The 27909-nt window shown below is 40.9% G+C and overlaps 2 protein-coding genes across 2 annotated transcripts in view; both read left to right on the top strand.

Annotated features, from left to right (window-relative positions):
* The window catches only part of PKD1L3 (polycystin 1 like 3, transient receptor potential channel interacting), a 41702-nt gene extending 30895 nt beyond the window's left edge, over positions 1-10807 (top strand). The window contains 10 exon segments of the mRNA XM_055726945.1: positions 761-901; positions 1547-1732; positions 2574-2901; positions 3397-3530; positions 4438-4565; positions 4904-5064; positions 6714-6924; positions 8214-8315; positions 9480-9611; positions 10439-10807. Of these exon segments, the coding sequence (XP_055582920.1) occupies positions 761-901; positions 1547-1732; positions 2574-2901; positions 3397-3530; positions 4438-4565; positions 4904-5064; positions 6714-6924; positions 8214-8315; positions 9480-9611; positions 10439-10549 (1634 nt within the window). The 3' untranslated portion in view covers positions 10550-10807.
* Positions 10808-10917: 110 nt separating this feature from the next.
* Positions 10918-18147, top strand: GCSH (glycine cleavage system protein H). Its single transcript, XM_055726400.1, has 5 exons — positions 10918-11077; positions 14352-14431; positions 15669-15732; positions 17326-17457; positions 18018-18147. The coding sequence occupies exons 1-5, from the start codon at positions 10960-10962 to the stop codon at positions 18113-18115; spliced, it is 492 nt and encodes a 163-aa protein (XP_055582375.1). The 5' UTR covers positions 10918-10959; the 3' UTR covers positions 18116-18147.
* The last annotated feature ends 9762 nt before the right edge of the window (positions 18148-27909 follow it).

Here is a 27909-nt window from a genome sequence, read left to right as displayed (position 1 = left end):
AGAGTATGTGGCAAACTGATTGAAGCCATTATAATAGCAATTAATGAATCAGTGCTATTAGTATGCAGTAACCATGCTTAAATATTTTTATATCTCATGTCAGACATAAGAAAAATGAGATAGAAAAGGAGGCCTGTTTTAGCTCTGTGTAGCCATCTCGGTATTCATGGCATGGCTTGCAACAAAACCTGTAACCTAGTAAAAACAAACACAGGACCCAACACAAAATGCACTCCTGAGATGGGTAGATCTTTATCTGACAAACATTCGTAATACTCTCAAGGAAATTTCCCACCTCCTTTAAAATCTTACATGAAAGTTCTCAGTTTATATACTTTTCCACAACCACAATTACCTGTATTGCTCCCATAAGCCTGGATTAGATCAGATTGGCTTCTGCAATCACAATTATGCCTAAAAAAAGCTGACACTAGCAGACAGGAGTCCTAAGGCACAGCAAAGAATCCTGATCTGTAACTTCCTCCCTGATTAGCCTCAGGCCCTGAATACATCACCTCCTGAGATGCTCAGCCTAAAGAGACACACTTGGATTACACCTGGTCCTAAACCTAATACACTGTGTTTGTGAGCTCCCTTCCTCCCCACTGTTTGCTTTACTAATACTGATTAGATCTCACCCCCTGTCTTTCTAAAGGGAAAGCATTAAATAGAAATGTTTCCTTATAATGTCCAAAGAAACAAAAAGCAGGTCATAGACAATCTGTTAACTAATTCCAGGGCTCACTGCTCTCACTCACAGGTGATCCAAATCCTCTCTTTGGAGCCCGACGGGACAGTAGAAGCAATATTTACCGGCCACCTCCTGCAGCTGATGTGGAGAAAATGAAAGTCAGTTGCATCAAGGAGCAGAAAGCATTTGCCCTCATCAGAGAAATCCTAGGTATTATCCATATGTACATTATCTTGTTTTATTCAGTAGTATTCCCAAGTATTTTTACATCAGTGCAAATATTGTCATATCTTTAGCTTTCTGCCAGCCATGTGTGTGTAGAGACAGGCTGTTCAGTGGCAGTTGGAGCCAAAAGGGGGTGGCAATGTTAACTGGAGGTAAAAGTGTGGCTGAGGCTTGATTTTATGGTAAAGAAACACATAACATGCATGAGAGGTTAAAGAAAAGTTAGAGTACAAGAAGGAGGTCAACAGTTAAATAAATTGAAATCAAAAGAGCAGATGGATGATGCTTTATACCCCAGTTTTATTTCCTCTAAAAACAATGGAAAGAATTACCTCAACTCCCCTTGGAGCAAAGTTAAACCACTCATTTTATTTAGAGCTGTCATTACTATTCGTGTTCAGCCAGCTTTCCCGCTTATTTTCTCAACCACTTACTCCAAATGTGATATGCTTAAACTGCAGCGCAGTGAAGTAGCCTGTGTAAATTCATTAGCAGTGGTCAGTCGGAGCCTAGCAAAACATGTCCTTAACCTAATAAGTGATGACAACAGTAATCATTCGTGCAATCTATTTTGAACCGCAGTGTGAATTCTGAGCTCACATGTGCTGTTTCTTCTTGGTTTCTTTCTAGCCTATCTGGGGTTTTTATGGATGCTGTTACTAGTGGCCTATGGGCAGAGAGATCCCAATTCCTACTACTTAAACAAACACATTGAGAACAGCTTTACAGATGGATTTCATGATGTCTACAGTTATCGGGATTTTTTCACATGGGCAAACACTACCTTAGTCAAAAATCTTTATGGATCATATAAAGGTACAGAGTCACACTGTTTCATTTCAGCTTGTCAGATTCTGAAACATTATCTTTTATATGTATCTCTAACTTGCACATGCATATTTGAGTGGAGAAAGTGACTGTGAGTATATAAGGCTAGTATGGATTGTTATAATATGAATGCTAGTGGATAACAAAAACCCCACAGCCTGACCTCAAGTTTAATGTGCTCTGATATTTTCCTTATATTTAATATAATCAAAAGTTCTGCACTATAATGTTACATTTTTCACATTTTACATTACTCATTCCAGATATTCAGATCTATACCTCAATTTTACACGTTCAAAAGAACGGCAGATAGGTGGCACTATAAAGCTTTTCCATGGGACTGCTCAGTTTGCATTATGACTTAGGTCAATGCGAAGGCTAATTATGCAACGTCACCGTGTTTCTATCTAGCCATATCCACTAATAAATATTTTCCAACTCACATTTAAGAGTAAATACTGAAATACATTAGCAGAGTTGTTTATTGCACGTGACAGACTCTGACCAACTGTGGCCAAATGAACAATGCATACAGCTACATTGCCGTGTGACTTGAAGCAAGTCACTTTTCTCCTCCAGGCCTCAGTTTCCTTCTGTATAAAATACAGGTAGGTAGTGATAGTGAACTTTGTTATCTATAGATGTTATCTAAGAACTCAGCTCAAATCAACACAGGGGCTTAACTTTCATGACTATTTTGTTACAGTGTTTTTGAGAAAAGAATCTATAGCAAAATATTAATGCATCAGTGAATCATAAATGAAATTAATAAATACTATTAGTAGTTCTGTCATATGGCCAGTGCTGCTCTTTTGCATCTCCTGTTTAGGATTCATTACAGATGGCAATTCCAAGCTGGTGGGTAGTCCTCGAATTCGCCAAGTAAGAGTGAAAGGAGACACCTGCCCTATTTCTCCCAGACTCCAGCATGTAATTCAGGAATGCCATGCTCCATATTCCCTACAAACAGAAGATACGTCAGTTTATGGGGAACACTGGAATACTTCAGTCTTTGACAACTCCTCTGACTTGAGCTCAGCATGGCAGTACCAGAGTCAGTCCAAACTGAGAGGGCAGCCCAGCTGGGGCAAACTTGCCATCTACAGGGGAGGGGGATACGTGATTCACCTGGGAACTGATCCTATGAACGCCTCCAGGTACCACTTATATCTTGTGAATTATCAGTGTATTTGCTGTGGTATCAGTGATGCTCTTCCCTCTACCCTATTTAAGATTCATTTCAGATTGCACCCCAAGTTTTCCTGCTGTGCATTGTGCCGAATATTGTAGATACTACTGTAGTGCCATCACTGTAGTTTATGTTCCTTTCATCTTGCTCCATGCTAGGTAACAACCAGCATCCAACATTAGAACCTTTTTCTCCTAACCCACATAAGGTTTAAGATCAGACACCTGAGGCATCTGCCCAATATCTGGCACCTGCTTCTCCAGAGGAGCCAAAAAGAAAATTACCACCTCAACTAACAGTACAGATATCCCCTGTACTCAGACTTGACAGACCAGATGTCCTCTTGAACATCTCACCTCTGATTTACTCTTTCTCTGTGATAATATCCAAACACTCCCATCCTTTGTGTGATACTGTCTCTTTCCAGTATGAGTTAGATCATTGGCTATACATTTTTTGGCAGAATTCTCCAGTACCTTTTCAACAACATCTGGCTAGACACCTTCACAAGAGCAGTGTTTGTTGAGTTTACAGTCTACAATGCCAACGTGAACCTGTTCTGCATTATAAGCCTGATGTTTGAAACCAATGCTTTAGGTACGAACCTTTTTTAAGTTACTAATTTCTGAAGACAGCAAGCAATGCACCTACACAGGGTAGATTTATATGCTGCCAATGTTAACCTAGTTCTTTATTCAGTAAACAGAAGTGTTTTATTAAATCAAATCATGAGAGAATCAATGCAAAATTTATAAAATGTAGCATCACAGCAATAAAAGACCATAACGGAATATCTTATGTTTGTTGATGCTGTGGTCATCTGCTGATGAAGAAAACAGGATACTGAAACTTCATCTACAGAACTGACACTACAGGAACAAGAAAAATGATGTTTCCTAATCATTTCAGCGAATCCATACAATTTTAAGACAAAATGTACAAATAATAGTCTGTCTTTTTTGTTCCAGAAGCCTTCTAATATATAGCTGTGTAATCACATAATACATAATCTGGATACAACAAAGAAAAGAGTGAAACTAAACTCTGGTTTGAAGGCCACAGAAAAACATTTAATCTGAGTAGCAGCCTCCCTCGGGTCTGCCCCAGTACTGGAAAACACCCAAACCAGACCACAAAACTGAGCTCATTTTCTGTTTAGAATGAGATTCAGATTTACATCTCCAGGTCGTCCTGCTTCATTTCTGCATTTGTAGCCCAATCCAAACTCAGCCCTCCTGGGACTAGTGTCACACTATCATACAAGAGACCACTAGCACTCTAAAAGCTATTGGCTGTCTGAAATTCCTATTTGAGGAAAATTTCAAAGAACACTTACAACGCTAGTCACATAATTGAGTCTAAATCTTAGTTTGATCGTTAGATACAGTCTCACATTGATGTGAATGTGAATACTCAAGTCTTACTGGTGAACTGAGTTATTTGAATGAAAACAGGAATAATGTAATTAATACAGCACCGAAGTGAACATTGTTTGTTTTTTCAGGGGCCTTCTTCACAAGTGCAGAGCTGCAAAGCATCCGGCTTTACCCATACACCAACAGTCTCCACATCTTTGTGGTCGCAGCAGAAGTAATATATTTCCTCTTTATTGTGTACTACATGATAGTACAGGTGAGGCCCAATGGAAAGTCTGGCTGACAGCATCATCTTGTGTCTGGTTTTGATTTCACTTACAAAAACTTTAGGACTGTGCTTGATTTCAGTAGTGCTGCTGCTGACTTGCACTAATGGAAGACTGAAACAGAGACCTGAACTGTATTAAACAATAGGAAGGTAACATTTTATTTGGCTGGAATGCTTCTTTTGAGAAAGGTAATGAGAAATTAGTGCAAGATGTAGTTTTATCAAGGTGCAATAGTCTACTGTGGAGGGGATAGCTCTAATCTTTAGAGGTGTATTGTACAATACAGAGTCACGAGACTGAAACAGTAAAACTCCTCTTTTCACAGGGAAAACTGATGAAGACTCTGAGATGGAGATACTTCCACAGCAAATGGAACCTCCTGGAGATGGCCATTATACTGATTAGCTGGAGTGCCCTGTCAGTGTTTGTGAAGCGGACGATCCTTGGGACCAGAGACATCAGCTACTACCAGGAACACAAAGAGGAGTAAGTGCTAATGATATTTAGTGCATCGTTTGTTGGTGCTACTTATGCAGAAAAAAATCTATTTTTCCTCTTCCCAGACATCAGCTTGTCTGTGCTAGATAATGCTACCCTTCATGGCTATATTCATGAAGCATGTAAGTATTTCAGGACTTACGTGTGCATCAGCAATAGGATTTTCTTCTGATACTGCTCTAATAAAATCCAGCAGACTCAAGCACCAAGTTCCCAAGCCTAGCTGATAGTTCTCTATCTGCATCACCTTCTTCTGAACGAACAAGCCTTTCTGCTACAGGACATCCATCCAGATTGTACATAATCTGCCTCATTCTTTGTTGTAAAAAGCCACTGGTTAGGGGACAACAATGGCTTATTTAATACAGAATAGAAAATGGTAACATCTGTTAAGAAACAGTCACACAGGAAAGAGGTGATAGAATCACTGGATGATTTAGGAAGGAAAGGACCTCTCCTTTGGTGTTAGATCAGATTGCTCGGGGCCTTGTTTGGTTGAATTTTGAGTATCTCCAAGGACAGAGGTTCCACAGCCTCCCTGGACCTCTGTTCCAACACTGGACCACTCCCACTATGGGGATAAAAAATGGTTTTTTTCTGTCCAGCTAGAATTCCTTTTGCTGCAGCTTGTGGCTGTTGTCTCTTGTCCCTTCATTGTGCACCTCCACGAAGTGTCTTACTACATCCACTCTATAACCACTGACAGCTGGAGACAGCAATTGGAGGCCTCCTTAGCTTTCTTTTCTCCAGACTGAACAAACTGGGCTCCCACATCCTTCTCTCGTATGTCCTGGACCTGGACTCCCAACCATCTCAGTGGCCCTTCACTGGACTCAGTGTCCTCCTTGCAGCAGGGAGCCCAAAACTGGACTCAATGTTCCAGGTACAGCCTCACAAATGCTGAATGAGAAGGAAGAGCAACACTTCCTTTAACCCAACAGCTACATGCTTGCTAACGCAGCATCCAGATTATCATACAGGTAGGTATACGTCATGTGCTGTATTAGCATTCACTATTTATAAAAGCTTTTTGTGGTCACCTCTGTTGTAAACAAAATACTAAGTAAAAAAAATGTGCTACCCTTATAAAGGGTAAATGTAAGTATTACCAAGCTTTTTTCAGCTAACATTAAGACTGACTTGCCTCAGTCACAGATAACAGTCCTGACCTCCAATCTTTTGCTGCATTCCTTATGGTACCTTCTTACACAACTCGTTGGAAATTAGCTAGTCCTGTCACAGCTAGTGCATCCTGCTAGCTGCAGAGCACCAGCAACCCCATCCTCTCAACTACACATGCATAGAAGAACCTGTCTTCCTTTCTAAGAGTCAGAATTCGATAGTATGTTTGCATTAGCTGCCTTTAAACTGCGACTTGCTAAAAAAAAGCAGTGTTTGGGCTACAGCCTAGGCCCTCTCTCAGCTTTAGCTAATGCTGACATAAAAACTCCGCTATATACAACTGAGCTTTCTGCGTGTACGCAGCGGGAAGTACAAGCAGGAACATTCAAGCCGGAACTTGTTAGCTCTCCACTGAAAACAAGGACAGAGTGACTGGCTTTCCTAGCACACTCATTTATCCGCTTCAAAGGCTTCTGTGTGCACAGTCTATTACCTCTTTTCTTTTTTTCTGACAGCTGTGTAAGCTTTAACGAAACAGCAAGAGCAGATGCAGTTCTTGGCTACCTGATTGCGTTCCTAGTGCTTCTCTCCACAGTGAAACTGTGGCACCTCCTGAGGCTCAACCCTAAACTAAACATGATCACTTCAACTCTAAGGAGGGCATGGGGTGATATCTCTGGATTCATCACTGTTATTGCAATCATGTTCCTTGCCTACTCTGTTGCTGTGAGTACCACTGTGCTTTCTATTGTCCGCAGTCTTCATCCAGGTACTGTCAGGTTCAATGAATTATTTCTGAATGCGGAAAGCAACATAGCTTTGAAATGTAAAACTGCATAAAGCTGCCTGTCTAAATCTTAAGGTTAGCAGCTTGGAGCCCAATTCTTCCATATAAGTGAAAGAGAAGTTAAAATATCCCCTTGTCTGTTCTTCGCAAATGGAAATTTAGTTCAAAAATCAAACATTGGATGAAAAAATGGATTCTTTGTGTATAAAAGGTGTGACAGAACAAAATACAGGAAAAATAATTTTCTGAATAAAGCTTAAATTGGGGAGAGGGCAGCAAGTGCCATTTTCTGTTTGGCTAGTTTTTTAGTGGGAAATAATTCTTTTTCTGCCTATTATAGGAATGCATATTAAGCAAATAAAATTACATTTTAATTCTAATGAGACTAAAGAATTATTGGACTGCAACCATTTATGTATAATTAGTGTTCTTGCTGAAATGTTTGTGTCCAAACTGTCCTGCAAAGGGCAGTCTTGTGACAAGCGGGACCTGCTGCAGTCTCACATTGCCTGATTTCACATTCCTCATCATTCCCTCCAGCACTGATAGTCTATAGGCAGTGGTGTGGCCACAAACTTAACAGGTAAAATAAGTGATCAGATCAGTTCCATGACCCAGCCTGTTGTCACATCATGCAAGCGACTAAGCTGTGAAAGAAGGAGGCAGAGGGATAGGGAAAAACGTGAGACTGCAGCAGCCCCCATTTAAATTAGACGCAGTAGGCCCACAAAATACAAATGAAGAAAACAGCATCTTGGTTCCTGAGAGCAGTTGCCTCAGTAGGTTCCCTATTTGGAAGGATCTGTGCACTGAAAAGCAAGTGTTTGTGACTATGACTAATTTGGTCAATCATGCAAGGATAAATCTGCTCCTTGGAGGTGGGCTGAATTACTTTCATGATTTTGTCATGTATTTGAAGATTTTTTACATATGTAGTGGGATGGGAAGCTGAGCAGATATAAGACATTCTCACGTCCACTACAAAAGGTCTTATAGCTAAACACATTCAGAACATGTGAATCCAGTTCTTAGCTCTAGGCTAGTCTTCTTCTGTGACCTTGTCCGGTGTTTCCCCTGCTCGTAAACAAATAAAACACCAAACCACCGAAAAAAGCTTCATGGCTCTAGATGACAAGCTAGGAGGGCTTTCTCTGAATACAGCAGTCATTAGCTGGTATTTCAGCAAGGATCTGATCATGACACAAGATACACTTTCTTTCCTCTGCAGACAAACTTGATATTTGGCTGGAAGCTCTATTCCTACAAAACCCTCTTTGATTCAGCAGAGACCATGGTCAGTCTTCAGCTGGGAATCTTCAACTATGAGGAGGTACCACCTCTAATTTAATAAGTTTATCACTGTATAATTAGCAGCTCAGCTATCAAATATGCTATGACCCAGCAAATAGAAAAACTTTCAGTTACTGCTAGACATTAATCTAACTTTGCAAGCTGCACAGGTTCCTATAGCAGACACTTTCCCTCATCAAGAAAAAGACACCAAGTGAAATGTATCTCATGTTCCATTTTGACCACAAGTAGATCCATAGCAAACCTTTCACTGAGAAAGGTGCTCACATTTTAATTAGATATGTTACTTATTGATTGCAGAAAGTTTTGAGCAATTTCCTTAGAAAGCTACAAAATGTGAGCAATGCCCTGCACCCACCTGAACACACATGCACACCCATCAGCCTCCCAAGAAAGGCAAGGCCTTCCACCAGGGAACTTTATGTTACATTTGGGTTTATTGTTCTTTACTTTTTCATTAAGTTCTTTCAGATGTTACAGTATCTGTTGAACAGCTCTTTGTGGATTGAGCTAGTTCTCTGACATCTCTGACTGTGAAGTCCTCCTTGGTGAATGTATTTAGACCATGGATCCAACAGGGTACGGGTAGCTTTGAAGATCAGTAATTGGGCACAAAGGTTTCCACCTCTATATCCCACTCGTGTTGTTAATCATGAACATATATTCCTACATGATACCATACATGAAAATTAGGTTTTGGGATTTTTACACAACCCTTAGTTTATATGTGTCTGTGAAGTGTCTGACTGGGCTTCTTTGTAAAGTGTACAATAAAATAAAATAAAAGCCTACAGAGATTTTGCCTATACTTTGAAATCTGAGACATGATGGAGCTTCAGCTGTTCTGTGGATAAACAGATCCCGAGGCTTGTCATTTTTCACATTAAACTTTCATACCATTACCATCAAATGCAAATGCTTAAAAAAACCCAAAGATTGCCCATATTCATATAGCATATATAAAAAACATTCTGTCTTCTTCGTACTATATCATATCAACCCAGGAAAGTGAGTAAAAGAGAAAATTTTTATATATGTTTGTATAATACAAATAGCATAATTTTTTAGCCACAAGCATGTCGAGACAAACTCCTTATCATGTTTTAACTGCTTGTATGTATGCTTTTTTTGTTCATTTGTTTTTACAATCAAAATATGATGTCTTACCTTATGAATGCTACAGGTCTTGGACTACCATCCGATTTTAGGCTCCTTCTTAATTGGATCCTGCATAATTTTCATGACATTTGTGGTACTGAATCTGTTCATTTCGGTGATTCTGGTTGCTTTTAGCGAGGAGCAGAAGCACTACCAGGTGTGTTCCTCTAAGTTCTCCTGCCGTTTTTAGCATTCATTGTGCAGTTCTTACTCATGATTCACGTATTCCACCATTGGATGAAACTCATGTAAACTCAGTTCAGTTCTTGAGAAGTCAACATTAACTCATAAAGCATACTTCAGATTTTCCAGATTTGCACTGTCCATTCCTGCTCAGACAAGTCCCTGTTCCGAGTCAGTACAAGATCTGATCTGTGGCCTTCTGTTCACATACAAAATCCAGCAAAAAAGCCTTAGACTCATGCCCGACTCCATTGGAATCAGAACCAAACCTGCTACTACAGTCCGTGAGGACTATACGGTTCCTTTTAAAAATGTCACTTTGAGTGCCTGACCCATTCAAGGTATTGATAGCACAATATGAAAGCCAGCTTAGTACTCCAGTACTGTCCAAAATTTCTCTATAGTTCAAAGTCGAGGGAGATCAAAACAAAGGATATGGCCAACAGAAAACAAGATGTGTTTAGTTTTTCTTGTTTACTTCATCTAGAAATGGTGTGGGGCTCATTGCATACATCACTAGCTGTACGGTAGCTGGAAGGCGAACTCCAGACTCCTGTAGCAAGACTTCCACGGGTACTGACAGAGCCAAAACTTCTGTAATGCCCACGCTCACCCATGTTCACCTGGGACTTTGGTCTTGCTAAACCCACGGGCACAGTGGTTTGCTTTGGCAGTCACTCGTGCTGTGCTTAGGGCAAAAGATGGCTTATTTCACCTCCAGCAGAGATTTTCTCTGGCTCCAGCAGAGCCCATACTGCCAGCTCCAGGTGCCCCAGTAACTTCCCTCTCCTGTTATTCCAGGCCTCAGAAGAAGAGGAGATTGTTGACCTAATGCTGATGAAACTTTGCAGTTTCTTTGGGGTTAAATGCAAGAAGGAAGAGAAGCCGGTCACTAGTGACCAACAGGAATAACCGCTCAACGCGTGGATGACAACCACGGCCAAAAGTCACGTCGTGTGGAAGGTTCACGGCCGCGCCACCCGCTTCCACTTAGACCACTGCGCTGTGGCCTTCGCTCAAAAAGCGATCGCTGACGTGTCGTGCGGGAGTATTAGCTAAGAAATAGCGCTAAACCCCCGATGCCGAGCCCCACGTGCCGTTCCTGTAGACGCAGCATCCGTATTTAATAAACACCGAGCGCCCCTTGCACCCTCTGGCTAATCCCTCGCCCCGCCAAGATGGCGCCGCCCCGGCCCCGCCTGCCTTCCCGCTCCCGCCCCGAGCGCGGGCCCGGCCCCCGCTGCTGAGCGGCTCCCCGGAGCCCGGGGCCGCCCCTCCCGCGCTGTAGCGGCCGCCCCCGGTGCCGCCCGCCCCCGGCAAAGATGGCGTGGCGAGCGCTGCGGCGGGTCGGGCCGTGCCTGGCGCCGCGCCTCTCGCCGCTACCGCCGCTGCGGCTGCCCGCGGCCCGCCGGCTGGCCACCAGCTCGCTGGTGCTGTCCGGTGAGTGGCGCCTGGGGGGGCGGCGGGGCTGTGGCGGGCGGCGGCCAGCGGGAGAGCGGCCGGGCGCTGAGGGGGGCCGCCGCTGCCGCCTGAGGGATCCCGGGCGGGCGGCTGCCGCCGGCCCGGACCCCGCTCCCGCGTCCGGCAGCGCCCTGCGCGGGCAGCCAGGCACCGGCGCCCGGAGGCGCTGAGGCGGGTCGCGGCCGGGCGTCGCGGGGTGCTGCAGCCCCTCCGCCGCGCTGGGGCGGGGGTGTCCCGGCGGGGGGCGCGGAGGAGCCTCGCAAGATGGCTGGAGCCCCGCCGGGGCGGTGAGCGCTGCCGTGCCGGTCCCCCTTGCCCCGCTGCCGGCGCCGTCCCGCCCGCCGTGAGGCGCAGGCCGCCCCGGGAGCCGGCGGGAAGCCCCGGCCGTGCGGCAAAGCCCCAGGCGGGGGCTCCGCGCCGCGGCCGAGCGGGGACAGCGTGAACCTGGCGAAAAAAAGCGGCAACCGCGAGTAGCGGCAGCTCCGCCGGGCTGGGCTACCGGGCTACCGGGGGCTGGGGGCGCCGCGGCTGCGCTCTGCCCCGCCGGCTCCTCGCAGCGCGGGCTCGGTGTGGTTTGCACCGAGCGCCGTTAATTGTGGCCGTGCCCGCTGCCGGGGAGCTCCCGGTCGGTGGCGGTGAGCCGCAGCAGGCAGCAAAGCGGGATCTGCCGTACTGCAGCCAACAGAAACGCTGAAAAGGCAGGAGAGGAGGAGAACGTGCTATAAAAGTAATGACCGCCGCCGAGAACAGGTCGTAAATTTCCTTCCAGACAGTCCTGACCTATCTGTTCGACTGCCTCTGCTGCAGGTGACAGCAATGACGCTCATTAGGCATTATCTGCAAATTAAGTCAGTCAAGAGCTAAGCTTTTTTCGCTCTTCTCGCTCTTAACTGAACCCACTGCTCTTCTATAGACAGAACTTGAAGGAATAACATAAACGACACTTTTGTTTTAGGCAGAGAGGAAAAAGGGTTGTACGCCTCTGTGGAGGTGTGAATTTTCCTTCACTCTTCAGGTACACAGATACGGAATATTTAATAGAGGCAGGCCAAACTACACCAAGGTCGGAATTTGCGATGTGCTAGTCAAGCTGAAACCCAAGTCACGTTGAAATGAATGCAGCTAGAGTAAATTCAGTTGCTCTTCTGAAAAAGTATGCTCACAGAAGAGATTTGGTATGCTTTGACATTCTGTATTCATTTAATAAGATTTATTTAATGGGCTGATCACATAAGCCCAAAGTTCAAATTTAGAGATTACTCATTAACTGTTTTTAATTTGACCTTTACTTTATTTGCAGTGGGTTTTGTTGCACAGCTAGAATTTTTCATTTTTCACTTGGTTTTTTTGCCCTGTAAGAAGCGATGTGCTCTTCTAACCCCTAGGAACATTTTACAGCCGTGTTCCAAACTGATCATGCAAGCCATCTGGTTTGGGGTCTTTTTGGTTTTTTTTCCACCTTGCATTATAAAAAAATCTGATACAATGTAACTGTCCTACATAAAAACATACTGGTTGGCTTCTGTGTATGTCACAAGTGTTCAGCTTCTATTGGAGATTCTGTGTCATTCTTTGTTCTTAACGGTTCATTACTCATTCCCAGTGAAATTTCTATGGGTTTAATGGCTTGACCTCAAATGATTTAAGACATTTCATTTGTTCTGTTCATTAGAATGTGTCCTGAGAGATTTTTGTAGGTATAAATAATGCTAGCTGAAATTCTCTGGGGTTTCTGAGTGATAATTCATGGAAAAATACTTAATATTTGCATTTCAGTCAGAAGTTTTTTTGTACTGTACTTGCACAAACATATATTGCTCTACTGAGGCCTGTAAAACTTAGGCCATCTTCAGAGACAAACCATTTTATCTGAGATTTGCTTCTCTTTTAAATGTATTCAGACATAAATAAAGAGGATCAACTACGGCTGAAACGACTGGCTTGCAATGGAAAGATTATAGCAGTCTACAGGGAGAACTTCTGTTTTTCCTTCATGCACAAGTTTAGAAAATATACCAGGATTTGCAGAAGTGTAGTTTCTGTAGCAGGTATGAGGAGGCCAGCCTAGAAAAAGTGCCCGAGAGGAGAATTTTAAACTCCAAAGGAAGCTCCAGCTGTAGGAAGGTCCAGCTGTGCTACTCTGGCACTACTCACACAGGGAGCTCTGTTTAAGAAGCTACCTCCTCTGGCTTCCAGAGCATCCCTTGCCTGATTGGATAGATGCTAAAAGTGAAAATTATAAATAAATAATTAAAAAAAAAAAGGGGGGGGGGGGCATGATGTGTATCTATGGGAAAACGATGGAAGTGAGAAAACGGAGAAAGCAGGCTGAAAATGCTCAGAGTAAGAAAAGCTCCAGGTAAAATGTTAGCAAGAAAAACGTTGCCTATTAATTATTACTTTTGAAGTTTCTCTGTATGACTTTGTAAAAAGAATTGCTTCTAATAAAAGCCAGTACAAGTTGTCCTGACTCTTACAGATCCAAAATATATAGAGAATTGTAAGATTGCTGTGAAAAGACTTTAACAGAGTCTTCAATATGTTTGTTTTAAAACTATGCAGAATAACTACTGTGGTGTTCTTACAGTATAACGGAGAGCAAGTTCTCTTAAGAAACAGTTGCCTGTATGAGTTGCCTTAGGAATTTGCCTTAATTTTACATAGATCTGTGGCAACATTAAAAAGGGAGAAATAGACTCTTCAGGCAATGTTGGGGGAGGTAAGGGAATCGGCTGTTTTGCTGCAACTTTTTGTACTTCAGCTGATGGCTTTAAGTACTTTGAATGAGGTGCTGTGACACTGATACTGTTTCTAGAGTCATTAACACTGGCCTTCCCAGAAATAATAAAGTGGTTGTCAGGAGCAAACACTAAAGATGCTTGAAAAGCCACTATGCTATCATAGAAATGCGTATCTATGAGTAAAGTACACATACTTGCTTTAGATTTATACTTTTGTTTGAAATGGAACTACTCCTTTTGCTCCTGTACTGTACCAGTCTCTGGATGGTTGCACAGGAACTAGTCATGCTCTCAGCAGAACACCTAGTGAGCATCTACCACATCACGAACCCACCAGCTGAACAAAGCGCTTCTGTCAATTGTGTGTGCTCTTTAACATTTTCCAAGAAAAACGAACAAAACTAAACTCAGTAAACCAAAACAAAACACAGTTTAAGCCTGCAAATGTGTTGTTGTATTCAAGTGAGCAGCGTGTCACTTATTTCTGAAATATCAAGTTTGTTTTGTTGTAGCCCGTAAATTCACAGACAAGCATGAATGGATATCTGTTGAAAATGGCATTGGAACAGTAGGAATCAGCAATTTTGCACAGGTATTGATCTCTTCCCCCCTTACCCAAGTCTGCAATATTTATTTATGCATATCTGCTCTTGTCCTTGCTCTTTGGACAGTTCCTGGTTTTTATTGTTCTAACTGCATATGCTATATGCTGAACGTGATTTTTGGACTTGGATCTAGCATATTAATTTGTGAGGTGAATGCTCCTTCAGCGTTCTGATAAATTCTTAATCACTTGAGATTGAGCCTAGGGAGAGCTGAACTTGAGAAGAAACTCAGTGGTTCAGCAGAAGTTAAAACCTTCTTTATTACTTCAGTTCTTACAGGCCTGAGGAATCCATGGCTATGTGAAGAGAATATCATGCAATTTTCAGGCCAAATTTCCCACGAACGTGAATATGGTGCAACCCCTCTGGCTAAAGAGCAATTGTGAATAGAAGTAGAACGTGGCATATATTTCTTGCTCTAGGATAGGAATTCCTTTGGCTTTTTTGTTGTCTTTTGTTCTTGTGCAAGTACTTGATTTGCAATAGTCACAGGCAAATTGAGGTTAGAGACTTGCTGTACCTGAAACTTAAGAAAATCTAATGTGAGAAGCTATCCGTGAAGTGAAACTGATGTTTTTAGGACAAGCGGTATTTCCCATAATCTCGGTTTTCTGTAGATAACACTAATACTCTGTAAGAGCCCTAGTCTTTTGTGAGACAGGGTACACGAGTTAGTGAAGAGGCAGAAGCCGGTTCTGGTTGAGCTGATTCTTATGGTGATCAGACCCCCTTATTAAGTCAGTAAGGGCAAACTGTATGCTAATAGCTCGCCAGTTGTCCATGTCTCTGGGGAGGAATCACTGTTTTCTTTCAAATTGCACTAGAAGTCAATCCCCTCTGCTTTGTAACAAAAAGGTAATTCCCTCAATTCCCTGGGAACTTTGTCCTTTAAAACAGTTGTTACTCTAGTTGACGCTAATAAGATCAGCAGATGTTATTTCTCATTCTGCCTGAAGAAATCTGTATATAAACCTTGTAATTCAGCCTGAGGGCTATTAACACTGTAATAGATAAACAATAATCTAGCATTTGGGGCATGATAATAAAAAGTTCTTTTGAAGTTGAAGGTTTAAAAAGAAAAAGTGAAAAATACATAGTCCTTAAAGAATGAGAACTAAATCTGAGACGACATTACCTATCTAACAGATTCTAGAGTTACTGTATCAGACCTCTCCTGTGTAGTTTCTTTAATGTATACTTTGATGCTTTTGTTTTTCTTTTAAGGAAGCATTAGGAGATGTTGTTTACTGTAGTCTTCCAGAAGTTGGGACAAAATTGAGTAAACATGGTAAGTTTCTGCTCTTCATTGCCAATGAAGTAATTATTCTCCTCATCCCTTTGCAAAGATTGATTTTTATGAAGTAATCTTTATGTTCATTAATACCATGATAAATCTTCTAGATGCAAAATAAATTCAGGAGTTTCTACAAGAGACTGCTTTAATTTCAAGTTTTCACTCACTGTCAGATCATGCAGGATAGCAGAAAATACCTGCTTATTAAACTGGAGACATTTATTTAAAAATCAAATATTTGAAATACTTTGGTAGTAATTTTATCTACACTCTGTTCTTAAAATATTTGCGCTTTGATTTGGACTTGCTAGTGTTTAGGCTAGCTTGTTTGTAATTCTGCAGTTACATTGTGCAACTCGTGAAATGAGTGAAACACATAATTGATATCAAGCTCTAATTTTTCTGTAAATATACAGACTCAGTAATTTGGGGTATCAACTGTAATCATAGGATTTTGCTCCTGAGCAACGTAGAAATTGTTAAATTACATAACAAATGATTAAGAATGGTCCATGTTAAGAAGAGTGAGCATTAATAGGTAAAAGGAAAAGCCTATTCCTGTATTTACATGGAGAGCTGTCTTGCTAGTAGTATATGAAGAAAAGATTGTCATTAGCTTCAGACATTGCAAAAAAAAAAAAAAGGTAGATTTACTGAGATAAAGTAGCAGGCTTTTCTTTCCCCATCCCCCTTGTGGAATAGGTCCGTATCTAACTGTTTTGGACAAATCTATTGCATCCCATTGAATGGTGAATGTTAGACAAGAGGCCTTTCTGCTTTGGGTTTTAATTAACAAACTTGTGGTTTTGTTTTAGCTGAAGGAATTTCATTTCCATTTAGTTCTTCCTCTCTTCTACCCGTTCTGCCCTTAGTCTAATTCCAAGCTTTCCCAGAACATGTTGTTCTCTGATTCCTTGTGCTGATGCCTATCTACTCTTCTGACAGCTCCGTGTTCCTTCAGCCTCTGTCGTGTTTGCTTGTGGCTTAGAGTTGCTCTGGACTAACGAGGCACCACTTCCATAAGTGCCTACAAATCAGAAACAAGGGAAGAGCAGCAGGGTGATTCCAGCGTGGTGCTTCTGAATAATTATGTGTTTTCCAAGGAGCACAAACATAACACTTGATAGTGTTTCTGAAGAAAAACTGGGGGTCCTGAAATTATGCCTGTCTATTTCGTAACCAATTTATGTATAAAAAGGTTTGAATTGTAGATAAAAAGCATATTTAGGTATCTTGCAGCAAGAGCTGGATGTGTTTCCTTCTAACACAGTTTCACATCATATATATATTGGGCTTTAGCCAAAGGATTAGCCAAGTGTAAGAAATCTCTGTCTCTTCTGTAGGAGCCATCTAGGTAACATTATACAAGTTCCCCAGAAAAGTTGAGGAGAGTAAACATTAAACTTAACACTGCTGATCTTTGTCATAAAGTTGGCGACTTCGATTTCTTTGACAGTTTTCCTTGCTCAACATCAAGAAACTTCTTGAACAGCTAGGTCATCACCAGAATGCCTGACTAAAAAAAAAACAAACTAAAACGCTTTATATTTTCCTCTTAAAAGCATTCAATCATATCCTGTGTTTCAGATGAGTTTGGAGCTTTGGAAAGTGTGAAAGCTGCTAGTGAACTCTACTCTCCTCTCTCAGGAGAAGTGACCGAGATTAACGCTGCCCTTGCAGATAATCCAGGGCTTGTCAATAAATCTTGTTATCAAGATGGTAAGATGTCATTTTTATCTTTCAGTAATGAATACCACCTGGATCCTTGCTATCACAAATAGCTGTGCGGTTGTCTTCCAGTTTAATGGTGTGGAGGCTTAAAGAGAATATATTGACTACAGTTCAAGCCCAATAAAATTTAACATGGAAGTACTACTGTAGTCTTGTCTTTGCTGACAGCTGTTTTACAGTGTGTTCTTTTCAGACATTGACTGTGCCTGATATTTTCCTTGATTGCATTTCTCTTTTTTTTGATCTTGTAACAGCTCATGACACTGAGAGGTCAGGCTCTTCTACTCTTCCTAGACAGTGTCTCCATAATGCCACTGTCAGAGACAGTACTAAATTAGACAACTGGTCTGACTCCAAAGGCCATTTGTTATGGCAGGCTGTTTATTTTTTAAAGTACTGAAACATTATTTTCCCTGCACAAGAAAGCCTGTTGATTCTGCCAGTGTTGCAGAGCTTGCATGCCTACTGGGGGTGCTTTTCTAAGACAGTAACAGGAATTAATCTTTCTTGTAGGATATTAGCAACTGATTTTAATTTCCTAACTACAGGCTGGCTTATCAAGATGACTGTGGAAAACCCTGCTGAACTTGATGAACTGATGAATGAAGATGCCTATGAGAAATACATAAAATCCATTGAGGACTGAGCTGGAATAATGAAATAAATCCATATAAAATACTTCAGTGTAGTTTGTCATCAATCAGTGAAGTGCAGAATATCCAGCTTTGGCAACCTGAAAAATACCACTTCTGATCACATATACAAGGTCATAAATAATTGCAGTGATAAAAACGTTTAACATCTGTATACCTGCCAAGTTTTTTTATTCTGTTGTCTGATTTATGTAACTTCAGGACGTTACCTGTAATATTTTGGGAAACAAAATTTATTTGCTAAAACATATACTTCCCAAGATTCATTTGACAATCAAATTCAGTAACAACAGCCTTAATATGGTAATGCTGTAGTAGGCACATGACTGTTCTCATAACCTGGACTACAGCTTTCTCTGAAATACTTTTCTGTTGCTTCCAAGATACTGAAAAGCAGTGTCTCCTTCACCTCCTAATACTTTTCCTAATTGTAGTTGCAAAGATGACACCAAAAAAGGAGAAGCCGTATCAACTACCTCTTTGCATGATTTTTACTTCTTTACAGAATTTATTAATCCTTTGTTTTATTTCTTCATTTTACTGTGTAATCAAACAGTTGTGCCTTTAAGGCAGAAGGTATGGTACTTGTCTTCTGATTTATATACTTTCCTAGTATGCAAAGCTCATGCAATGGTAGTTTGTCAAAGTTCTAGAGGGGATTGTTTAGGCTGTATTTTTTTTGTCTAGTAAACATTACCTATGTCACAAGTAAATAAGGAATTTGGCATCTTGTGCCTAGCGACTGTGGTGATTTCAGAAGAGTAGATACTTGTGAAAATTGTGTGATCGGTAATAGCTTGACATAGAATGTGTCCACTTATGTCTGTCTTTAAAATGAAGTAGGCACGCTGCTGTAATGACATCACAGGAATGGAATGAAAACTTTCACTTTGCAAACAAGTAAACTAAAATAGCTGATTCCATTAGACTTAATATTTAATGAATCCACAAATGTGCACTCAAAGTTGATGTGACATCTAAGGGTAAGGTTGAGCTGTACGGACATGTGCTTTAGGAAAATATAATAGTACAGCAAAGTTTTGGTCTAAAACTTTTTTCCACAATTTTAAAATGGTGATTAGAAGCTAAGCACAAAACAGGCATGCAAGCAAAGTATCTGTAAGTTGATCTAAGAGGAAGACCTTAGATCTAAGATCTAAGGGGAATGTTTAATCTGTATAAGATGACAAAGGCAAAATTCATACTCCTTTGGAAGTTCCTTTCAAAAGCACAGCCCTCCTACAGGGCAAAAATACGCTGCAGGTTATACAGAAACCTTTCTTATGTATTAAAATGTAGGGCTGCCTTTTACTAGCTGAAGGGATGCCAAAGTAATTGGGTTTTAAAAAAAAAAATAAAATCCTAGGAGCTAATTTTTGCTACGTAAGGTCATAGGTAAAAAGCCTGCCAAGAGAGACTCCACTGTATATTTAAGATAAAACTATCTTTTCCATAGGAGTTAAACAGCAAAATGACTAAGAGGAAAGAGTGAATTTGACTGTTCCACAAGAGTCCTAACTTGGCAGTGGTTTATAAACAAAAGGCTCCAGTAAACCTAGTGTAAATGCTTTAAAAACTGTCAGTACTTATCCATTATTCACAGTATCATGCAGTATTTATTGTGACCACATTCAGAGCCCAGAGAGCTGGGAGCTTGATCCTGACCTCTCACAGACTCCCTGCGTACTTTTTCAAAGGGAATGAGAAAGTTTGTTTCAAATCAGAATGACTGCAGGCAAGTGGAGATGGGAATGCATGAAAAGATTTCAATTTGGTACTGGTTTTTCCACCCTATTTTTCCAGTTTTACTAGAGGCATAGGCCCTTCATTCATTGCCATGTAATATATGACCCTTGTGGATCTCCCTTGAAAGGTTAGTCCAGAGCATTGTAATGCATTTTGATATAATTTTTCCCTTAAAATGCTTGTATTCTTTCCTTTTGATCAATGAAAGATGAAACAGTCATTTCTGTAATCCCCTAAGAAACCTGGGGAATAGTAAAAACTGGCAAATCTGATCTCTTCCTCAAGCTTTGCCCTCGTCTATCAGTCGAGCTTGTAAGGTTACACGTGAGTATGGATAAATGACAACTTTCTGAAGAAACCATCTGAGACTGGATTCAACCCTTCTTTCATGGTGTACAACTGGAGAATGGATTTCTTTTGCTTAAAGAGGAGGACCAGGACCTCGCTATCTCTAGTTCTTTTAGGATTTTGTATGAACTTCAAGTGCTTTATTGAATTTCCCAATTCAAATTAAAATAGGAACAATAATACTTGAGTGCTTTTCTTGTGTGGTTTACGCAGAGAGCTCTGGCGTTCTGTAGTTATTTAGGCCAAAGGACGTCTATTGGAGTAAATATATTTGTATCTTTCTGCAATCCACTCCACTACCTGAATTGTGCTGCCAAAAGGATGTGTTCTTCCTTGTTGTGTGCCACCCAAGCAGAGCTCCTAGCTTTCCAATAATCCATAAATTCACTACATTCAGCAGCAGCTGGAAGCCTCAGGTAGACCACCATGCACTGCGTGGAGCCCGATTCTGTAAGAGCATGAATGCAAAACCTGCCATCATGAATCCGTAATGAATGCCTTTCATCAAAATAAAAAGATGGAGTGAATGTGTATTGGCTTTGGTCTATGACACAGTTTTAAATGCTTTTGTATAAATCATAGGGGAAAACATCAAACTTGTTCACCACTGTGTGCTCCTACAGAAAATTAATAAAGGAGATGATTGTTTACAAAAGAACCACTTTATCTGTGAACTCTTAAAGTCTTGATCCTGAGCTTATGAACTTAACACTCTTAATTATTGGATACTAAACATTACAGACTCAGCAGAGAGGTTGGTTTTACGGGAAATTATGCTTTTCATACTTCTCCCGCAACCAACAAACATGTCTCTGTATCTCCTAGAGGTAATTATATCATCACCTTTCCTCTTGCCAACACTTCCTTTCTGTTCCACAAGTACCAACCCCTTTATCTCTCAAATTATCTAACTGAATCATATAAGCTAAACTCAGGCTAATTTTTTCAGTCTGTATTTAGTTTTCTAAGATTTTTATCGACATCAGTCCTGAAAAGATGCATACCTACAATTTCTTCTGGTTTTCAACCGATGAAGCACTGCCCCTCTCTGCAAATCCTGACCCGTCATGTGTACAAATACACATCATGCAATTGTTGCTTCTCACCAGAGGGGGGGAAAATAAACTGTATAGAACTGAAAGAACAAAAATACACAAATAACACTTGGTGGTGTTTTGATGAGCATAAAATAAGGGCAATGTCAACTTCACTGTCACTAGATTAGCAGCAAGACAATTACCAAAGCAGCCCTGATGAACAGAAGATCTCAGTTTCTAACGCTCCCCTTAACTGGTGTCTCCGGACAGTTGATGTCCTGGGGATCAGGATCCTTTTTCTCCATACTGATCTATCGGGAATTTTGTTGTAGTAATGGCTCCCATCGCAGAGTTTTATTGTGCCAAACTGACACATAAAGCGCGTTAACATCTATTGCCACATCAGCCTAGTCACATCAATACAGAACCGCACCAATAAATCAATCAAAAACGATCCTCAGCTCCTCAGCTGGGCACGTGTGGCATTTGCTGTGATGTTGGGAGACATCACACAGCAAGAGGCAAAGCAAGTCGCGCCTCCTGCGCTGCATATTTTGAGGAAGAGAAGGCAAACCCTAAGCACGGTGCCTGATGAGCAGCGCCAGCCCCAGCGGGTGGGATGCTCCAGCTGCCCAGCGGCGCAGAGCCCGTCTCGGTCACTGCACGTTACAAAGCCGCTGTTGCACGGTGTGACCACACGGTGGCGCCCCACAGGCCACGGCTGGTGCCGTTCCCTGCTCCGCTGCGCAGCCCCGACGTGACCTCCCAGCTCCAGCGCATCGCCTCGGTCAGCTTCAGGATCAGAAAAACCCCTAAGCACAGCTTGCTTCGTTGCAAATGGTTAAAAAACACTCCTCACAGCACTATACGTAACAAAGGAATTAACTTCAACCTCATATTAAACCTCCATAAAATTCAAAACCCACTCCTCACAGCATAACAAAGGAATTCACTTAAGCCCCGTATTAAACCTCCATAAAATCTAAGCCAAAAATTAAAATAAATTGTACCCATCACCTTACCATCTTTCTTTTCCCCCAGTCTCCTCTTCCCCCTTCTCGCAGCACACCTGCAGCTTGGCCTGGTGGAGAAGCGGGGTGCGCACGGCCAGCCTGCAGTTTTACCAAGCTCCAAACGTGATGCCAGCCCTTAGGTCAATGGGAGCCTCCAACAGCACAGCGGAGACCGACCGGGAGCTTTGGGAAAAACGTTCTTCCACCAAAAGCAGGGGTGAAACTGCTTTCACCTCAACAAAGCTGCTCCACTCCTGGGGAGACCGCAGCAGCCACCTACGTGGCACAGGGCCACCTCTGCAAACGAGCCTCTGCGGGGGGAATCGTGCCCGGGCTGGTGGAAAGTTGTGCACCTTTGGCAAGCCCTTTCCAGGGAATGTGAGCTCACGGATGTAAGACAGTACTACAAGACTCTTGAGCAACGTCCATCAGCATCAATTACCAGCAAGACATGCTGCAGATGGCACAGACAAACGTTGAGAGCAGCTTGGGAGTATCCTCAATGTTATTTTCTCCACTTTCCCCATGCTACTTGAGGCACAATCTTAGAGGAAGAGTCCTTGGCAGGATAATTTAGTCTGTGCTATCTGGATTGGTTAGTGTTTGCCTCAATATTGACGATATCCCTTTGTTCCTGACAAAGCATAATTCAATCACTTCGGACCTGATCTATTTTAATGCACTACATCCTCTGCTATTAGGCTGTTTTACTTGTCATTTGTTTATAGCATTTAATTATTTATGCTATTGAACCTATTTTGCTTAGAGATGTATTTTAATGGAGGTACAGCACTTGTACCTTTCGCTAACCATGAAAATCAAGCCACAGGATAGGAGGATGAGTTTGCACTTCTTAAGACCCAAGAGTACTCCTGGGTTTCAGCCATCACCCCTCTCCCTCCTTCACTGCACAGGTCTGTATCAAGAGAAAATGACAGAGAATTAAGTATTCTTGGCAACTTGTGTCTGTGCTGACAATCCCTCATTTGTGCCACAACTGGTAAGGCAACGCCGGTGATAAAACTGGTGTAACACCACCACTGCATGGTGCTTTTTTTCATTCTTTTTTTTTTTTTTTTTTTTTTCCCCTGCAATGTGTCATCCTCATCTACAACGGGAACTTTTTCAGCTTTCTTTTAAACCAAGGGGCTGGTCTTACATCAGGTTGGCCTGGTAAGCGTGTTAGACAATGAAAAAGAAAATTCAGCCATTCAAAACCTTGATAGGAATTTTGTTGTCTGCTTCCCATATCTTCCATAGGTTTAAAGAGCAACTGAAGGACAACATGGTCCTTCAAAACACGCCCCTGCTTCTATGTGATCTAAAGCAGTATTTCCAATGGGGAACCTTAACACAGTCTTGCAAAGGGCTGCTCTTCAGCGGTAGCACAGACAGCCCCCATTTTTCCTTTCTGCCTGCTCCTGTATACACGATGAGTTGCAAGGAAGAAGAGGCAGTCACGCTGAGGTCAGGGAAAAGATTGGGAACCGTAGGCTAGATCACAAGCACAAGCTCCTGGGATGAGGGTGCCTGAGAACCTGAGCTGATTCCGCAGCTCCCTGCTGCTGAAAGGCCAGGCTCTTGCTCGCCCTCCCTCCTCGCCGTACCTCCCTTCTCCCTGTACCACATCCTCCTCGCTCGTGCCACGTCTGCGGGTCACAGGGGCTCTCCTGTTTGAGACAGCCATGGCACTCAGTACGTCCCGAGCCAACGCAATCATCGCTCAGACCAAAAATTGTTGGTAGACTTCAAGAAGTGCCCAGAGAGGGACATTAAGAAGTAGGGATTGTTATTATCACTATTAGCAGCAGTACTACTACATGAATACTACACACATTTTAACACTTGTTATTAATAAAGACTCTATCTACTGTATGTAATTCTGATTAATAATCAGATTAATAACTGTAGTCATATTTTGTCCCACGTAAGACTGAAGAAAAAAATTAATCCAAAACTAAAAGAACAATGTAAAACTGTTCCTTTTTTCAAAAATCTCACCACTTCAGGACCACTCAAGCATAACAGCAGTTTTCAGTTCAAACCATAGGCCTTACCAAAAAGAAAATGGAAATTACACTATTATTTTAATATATGTCTAATATTTATGGTACCCTAAGAAAAGACTTCTGGGTTCTGTAATTTATGTGAGCTAAGAGTTCATTTTTACTTGAACAAAAAGATTAGATAAACATTAAATCAGAACACATTGCTTCTGGGAAAAAAAACCCTGAAATCTGGGGCTACGTTTTAATTACTTTGCCCTTTAAAAAAAACCACATGGAAATATTATTACTATTAACAATAATGAGACAGCTAAGCAGATGTTTCTGAAAGAGTATAGAAAAATAAATTGTTCTAATTACATGTGAACAAACACATAACGTTTTTTCTCCTTATGGCTATATGGCTTTTATCTGTATTATAAAAGAGGATTAAAAAGTGTTAAAGAAAAACTGAAAGCTGTTCCTGACGTTGTAAGATGCTGCCTACAGTGAAAGGCTAAGAAAACCAGCACATTATAACTATGCAAGAAACAAATATTTTGAACTTAGCAATTAACAGAGAAAGAATATATGGAAGAGTCCATATGAATAATTTAGCTAATACCTAGATAGCCTCAATTCTGCGTCACCACTGGAGGAAAAGCCAAGTGCTGGTTAAAGAAACAGCTTGACTGCACTTACTGCTGAACACACACAGGCTTAGGAACGTTCCTCCTAGTCCTTCAGCACTGAAAAATTTAAACTTATTTTTTTCAAAATAAAAATCACCCTTCTTTTCACATACCTCATCTCTCCCCTCTATGAAAGCCACCCCCTCCTCTCCTGAAAGACTGGTGACTGTGCTTTCTAGCACATCACGCAGGCTTTTTTGGCAGCTAAATGTTGAATCGCATTTGGAGACTGTTTCAACTGTTACTAGCGAGCGTAACGATGCAAAGCCAGGAAAGAGTAAAGCCACGAACAGCTGAAGGACAGGCATCCCCTTCTAAACTACAGACTGCTAAACTACATCTGAAACTGCGTTACCAACACAAGACTATAAAAACAGCTACGGACATTTACGTACGCCGCTAATCTCATCCTATCTTCTTGAAAGATGGTCACCCTTCAGAAGATGAGATTGCCAGCATCACTCGGTATACTGCAGCTTCCACTGAGGGCACCCTTAATGCAGACTGCCTGAAGACAAGCTGGCTGGAAAATCTGGCCCAAATATTAGGTATTTGTCTTCAGAGGTGCAGGTCCATCCCAACATGTCTTCATACACGCACTAGGGATGAACTGGAACATAGCTGTTTCATTCTTCACAGAAAACAACTCAAGGTTTGTCAGTTAAAAAAATAAAAGACGTTTATATTCACCATGTGCTCATAATTTCTATCATTAATCTTTAATGACAACGAGAAGCTACAGGTTTATAAATATATATTTTTCATAATTGTGACAACCAGTGACTAGATGCGGTTTTGGTGGAAAATTGTCTGAAATACTGTAAGGCTAGGTAAATTACAAGGCATTATTAGAAAACATTGATTTTGAACTTTTGGTGATATTAGATTACTTGTACAAACATTAGAAACAAACATTACTAACAAATATTACCTGGTGAAATATAAACACTGCAGAAGAAACTACAACAAAAACCAAAAGTAATTTACTAGTTAAGTACATAGTTAAGAAACATTTTTTTTTTTCCTTCTTTTTAAACAAAGTCAAGGTAAATCAAAGAAACAGTAATAAAAACTTGCATGTTAAAGAACGCTGCCTTCAACAGACAGCATCTCCATTACAGAGAGAAATAAATTGTGTAACGCTGTAAGGGAGGAGTTAATTGGTTTAAGCCATTCCAAAACCAGTGATTTTCTGTCACGGCAGTCAGTTTTCCTCCATTACAACATGGATTCACGTCCAGATGTAGACAGGTTTTGCACCCTAGTAGAGCTCATTTTGTACCAGCCTTAAAATGCGTGAGCTCCACGTCAGGGTGCACCTCCACGAAGGTGTTACAGGATGTACACAAATGTTTGATACACCAGAGTTCAGGAACTGGACTTATGAGTAATCCCAACCAATTTGAGTTTTACTACTTTTTATCAGCTTTAAAAACATATATATTATCTCTTGGACTTTAAAAGTATAATACAATTTGGCTTATTTTTAAGATACAGGAATACAAAAATTTTAAAACTCACAACAGTAACACAACTTTTTGTCCTAGAAGGTGATAAAAAATAAAGTATAATGTGCGAGACTTCATTATGCCACTTCATGAAATAATTGTCTTGTTACTGTTATTCAAAGGAGTATGACTATGATTTAGTGAAGTCAGATTGGACAAAAAACAGCCTAAAGATACAACACTATTTAAGACATACAGCTTCCTTAACAACACTTCTAACAGAATATTCTATACACAACACACCAATACACCAACTATACCAATCAAATTAAATCCTAAAAATAAACCAAGTGCACCATTATATTGCATAGAAGGAAATCCCTGGTATTAATACACTTGCACTGGAGATTAGGACCTTCTCCCTGCTTTACTAGATCAAAGTACATATGTTTTTTAAAAAAAGCACATCTCATCTCATATTTGACATTTTTCTTAGCTATATTCTTTGGAATCGCTAGTGCATGTGTTATTTCAAGCACATTTTTATTCTGCATGCTATTGTTTAATATTAAAAAACTAAAATTGAAGAGTTTTTCTGCCTTCTTCCCAAAGCACATAATATAAAATAAGCATTCTATGTTGCATAAAAATAACATCAGACCTTTCTCAATAACCAAAAGCTTAAACAAAAGCCAAGATAGCTGAATGAAGAGGATATTCGTACAAGATGGGGAAATTCAGGGTCAAAAATCCTCTCTGTAAAATAATTTAAGTGTCATGTTTATAAGGTGGATAAAGAAAGAGTCCAACCAACAGCCAATAGTTTAACAGCTCAGTATTCTCTTTGATATGGAAGATCTACATTCGAGTCCATACGCTGATTTAAGGAAGTTCTCTTACCACTTAGCTATTATAGGGCAATCCTCTCATATAAGCTGAACGTGAGAAAACCTTCCCACTTAAACAGCTATGTTTCCCTGAACATGTTTCATTTTGAAATGTCACCATTTTTCATTTCAAAAAAATACGGATCAGCCCTACATAAGGCTAGGGGGCTTTATTTTACAGCAAAATTGACTTAAACTATGTTTGAAAAAAGCTTAATTTCAGTGCTCAAAAATATTTTCATTTCAGCAAGTAATCCTTTCATATATCCAGAACACGTACACATAAAGTGCATACAGGAAACTGAATTACTGATGATTTGCCAAAAAGCCATGCAGTATAATTGGAAGGTAAAAGTCATTTTCTTCAGATATTCCTTACGGTAAGCACTTTTCTCTCATGATACAAACCGTGCAGACACATTAAATCCATCCAAAAGTTTTAACGATATATATTATGCAGATTCAGATAAATAACAATAGAAGCTGAAGAGACTATGTCTCCACAAATACATTTCATAAAAAACTAGAACTTCTGGTTTCAGATAGAATATATATTTAGAATATCTGTGTAAGAGGTGAATATGTACAATAAATATATTTTGTTATATTAACTATGGTCACAGTTGTTTGG

This window comes from Falco cherrug, chromosome 14 (assembly GCF_023634085.1).
Source record: "Falco cherrug isolate bFalChe1 chromosome 14, bFalChe1.pri, whole genome shotgun sequence".
NCBI lineage: Eukaryota > Metazoa > Chordata > Aves > Falconiformes > Falconidae > Falco > Falco cherrug.
Note: the sequence above shows the minus strand (reverse complement) of the source record. Positions and strands in the feature narration are given on the sequence as shown.

Bases quoted from the DNA above. Each gene is read 5' to 3' on its own strand.
- GCSH (XM_055726400.1), top strand. From the start codon at position 10,960: ATGGCGTGGCGAGCGCTGCGGCGGGTCGGGCCGTGCCTGGCGCCGCGC. The intron at 11,078-14,351 runs GTGAGTGGCGCC...GTTTTGTTGTAG, and splicing joins CAGCTCGCTGGTGCTGTCCG to CCCGTAAATTCACAGACAAG. The intron at 17,458-18,017 runs GTAAGATGTCAT...TCCTAACTACAG, and splicing joins TAAATCTTGTTATCAAGATG to GCTGGCTTATCAAGATGACT.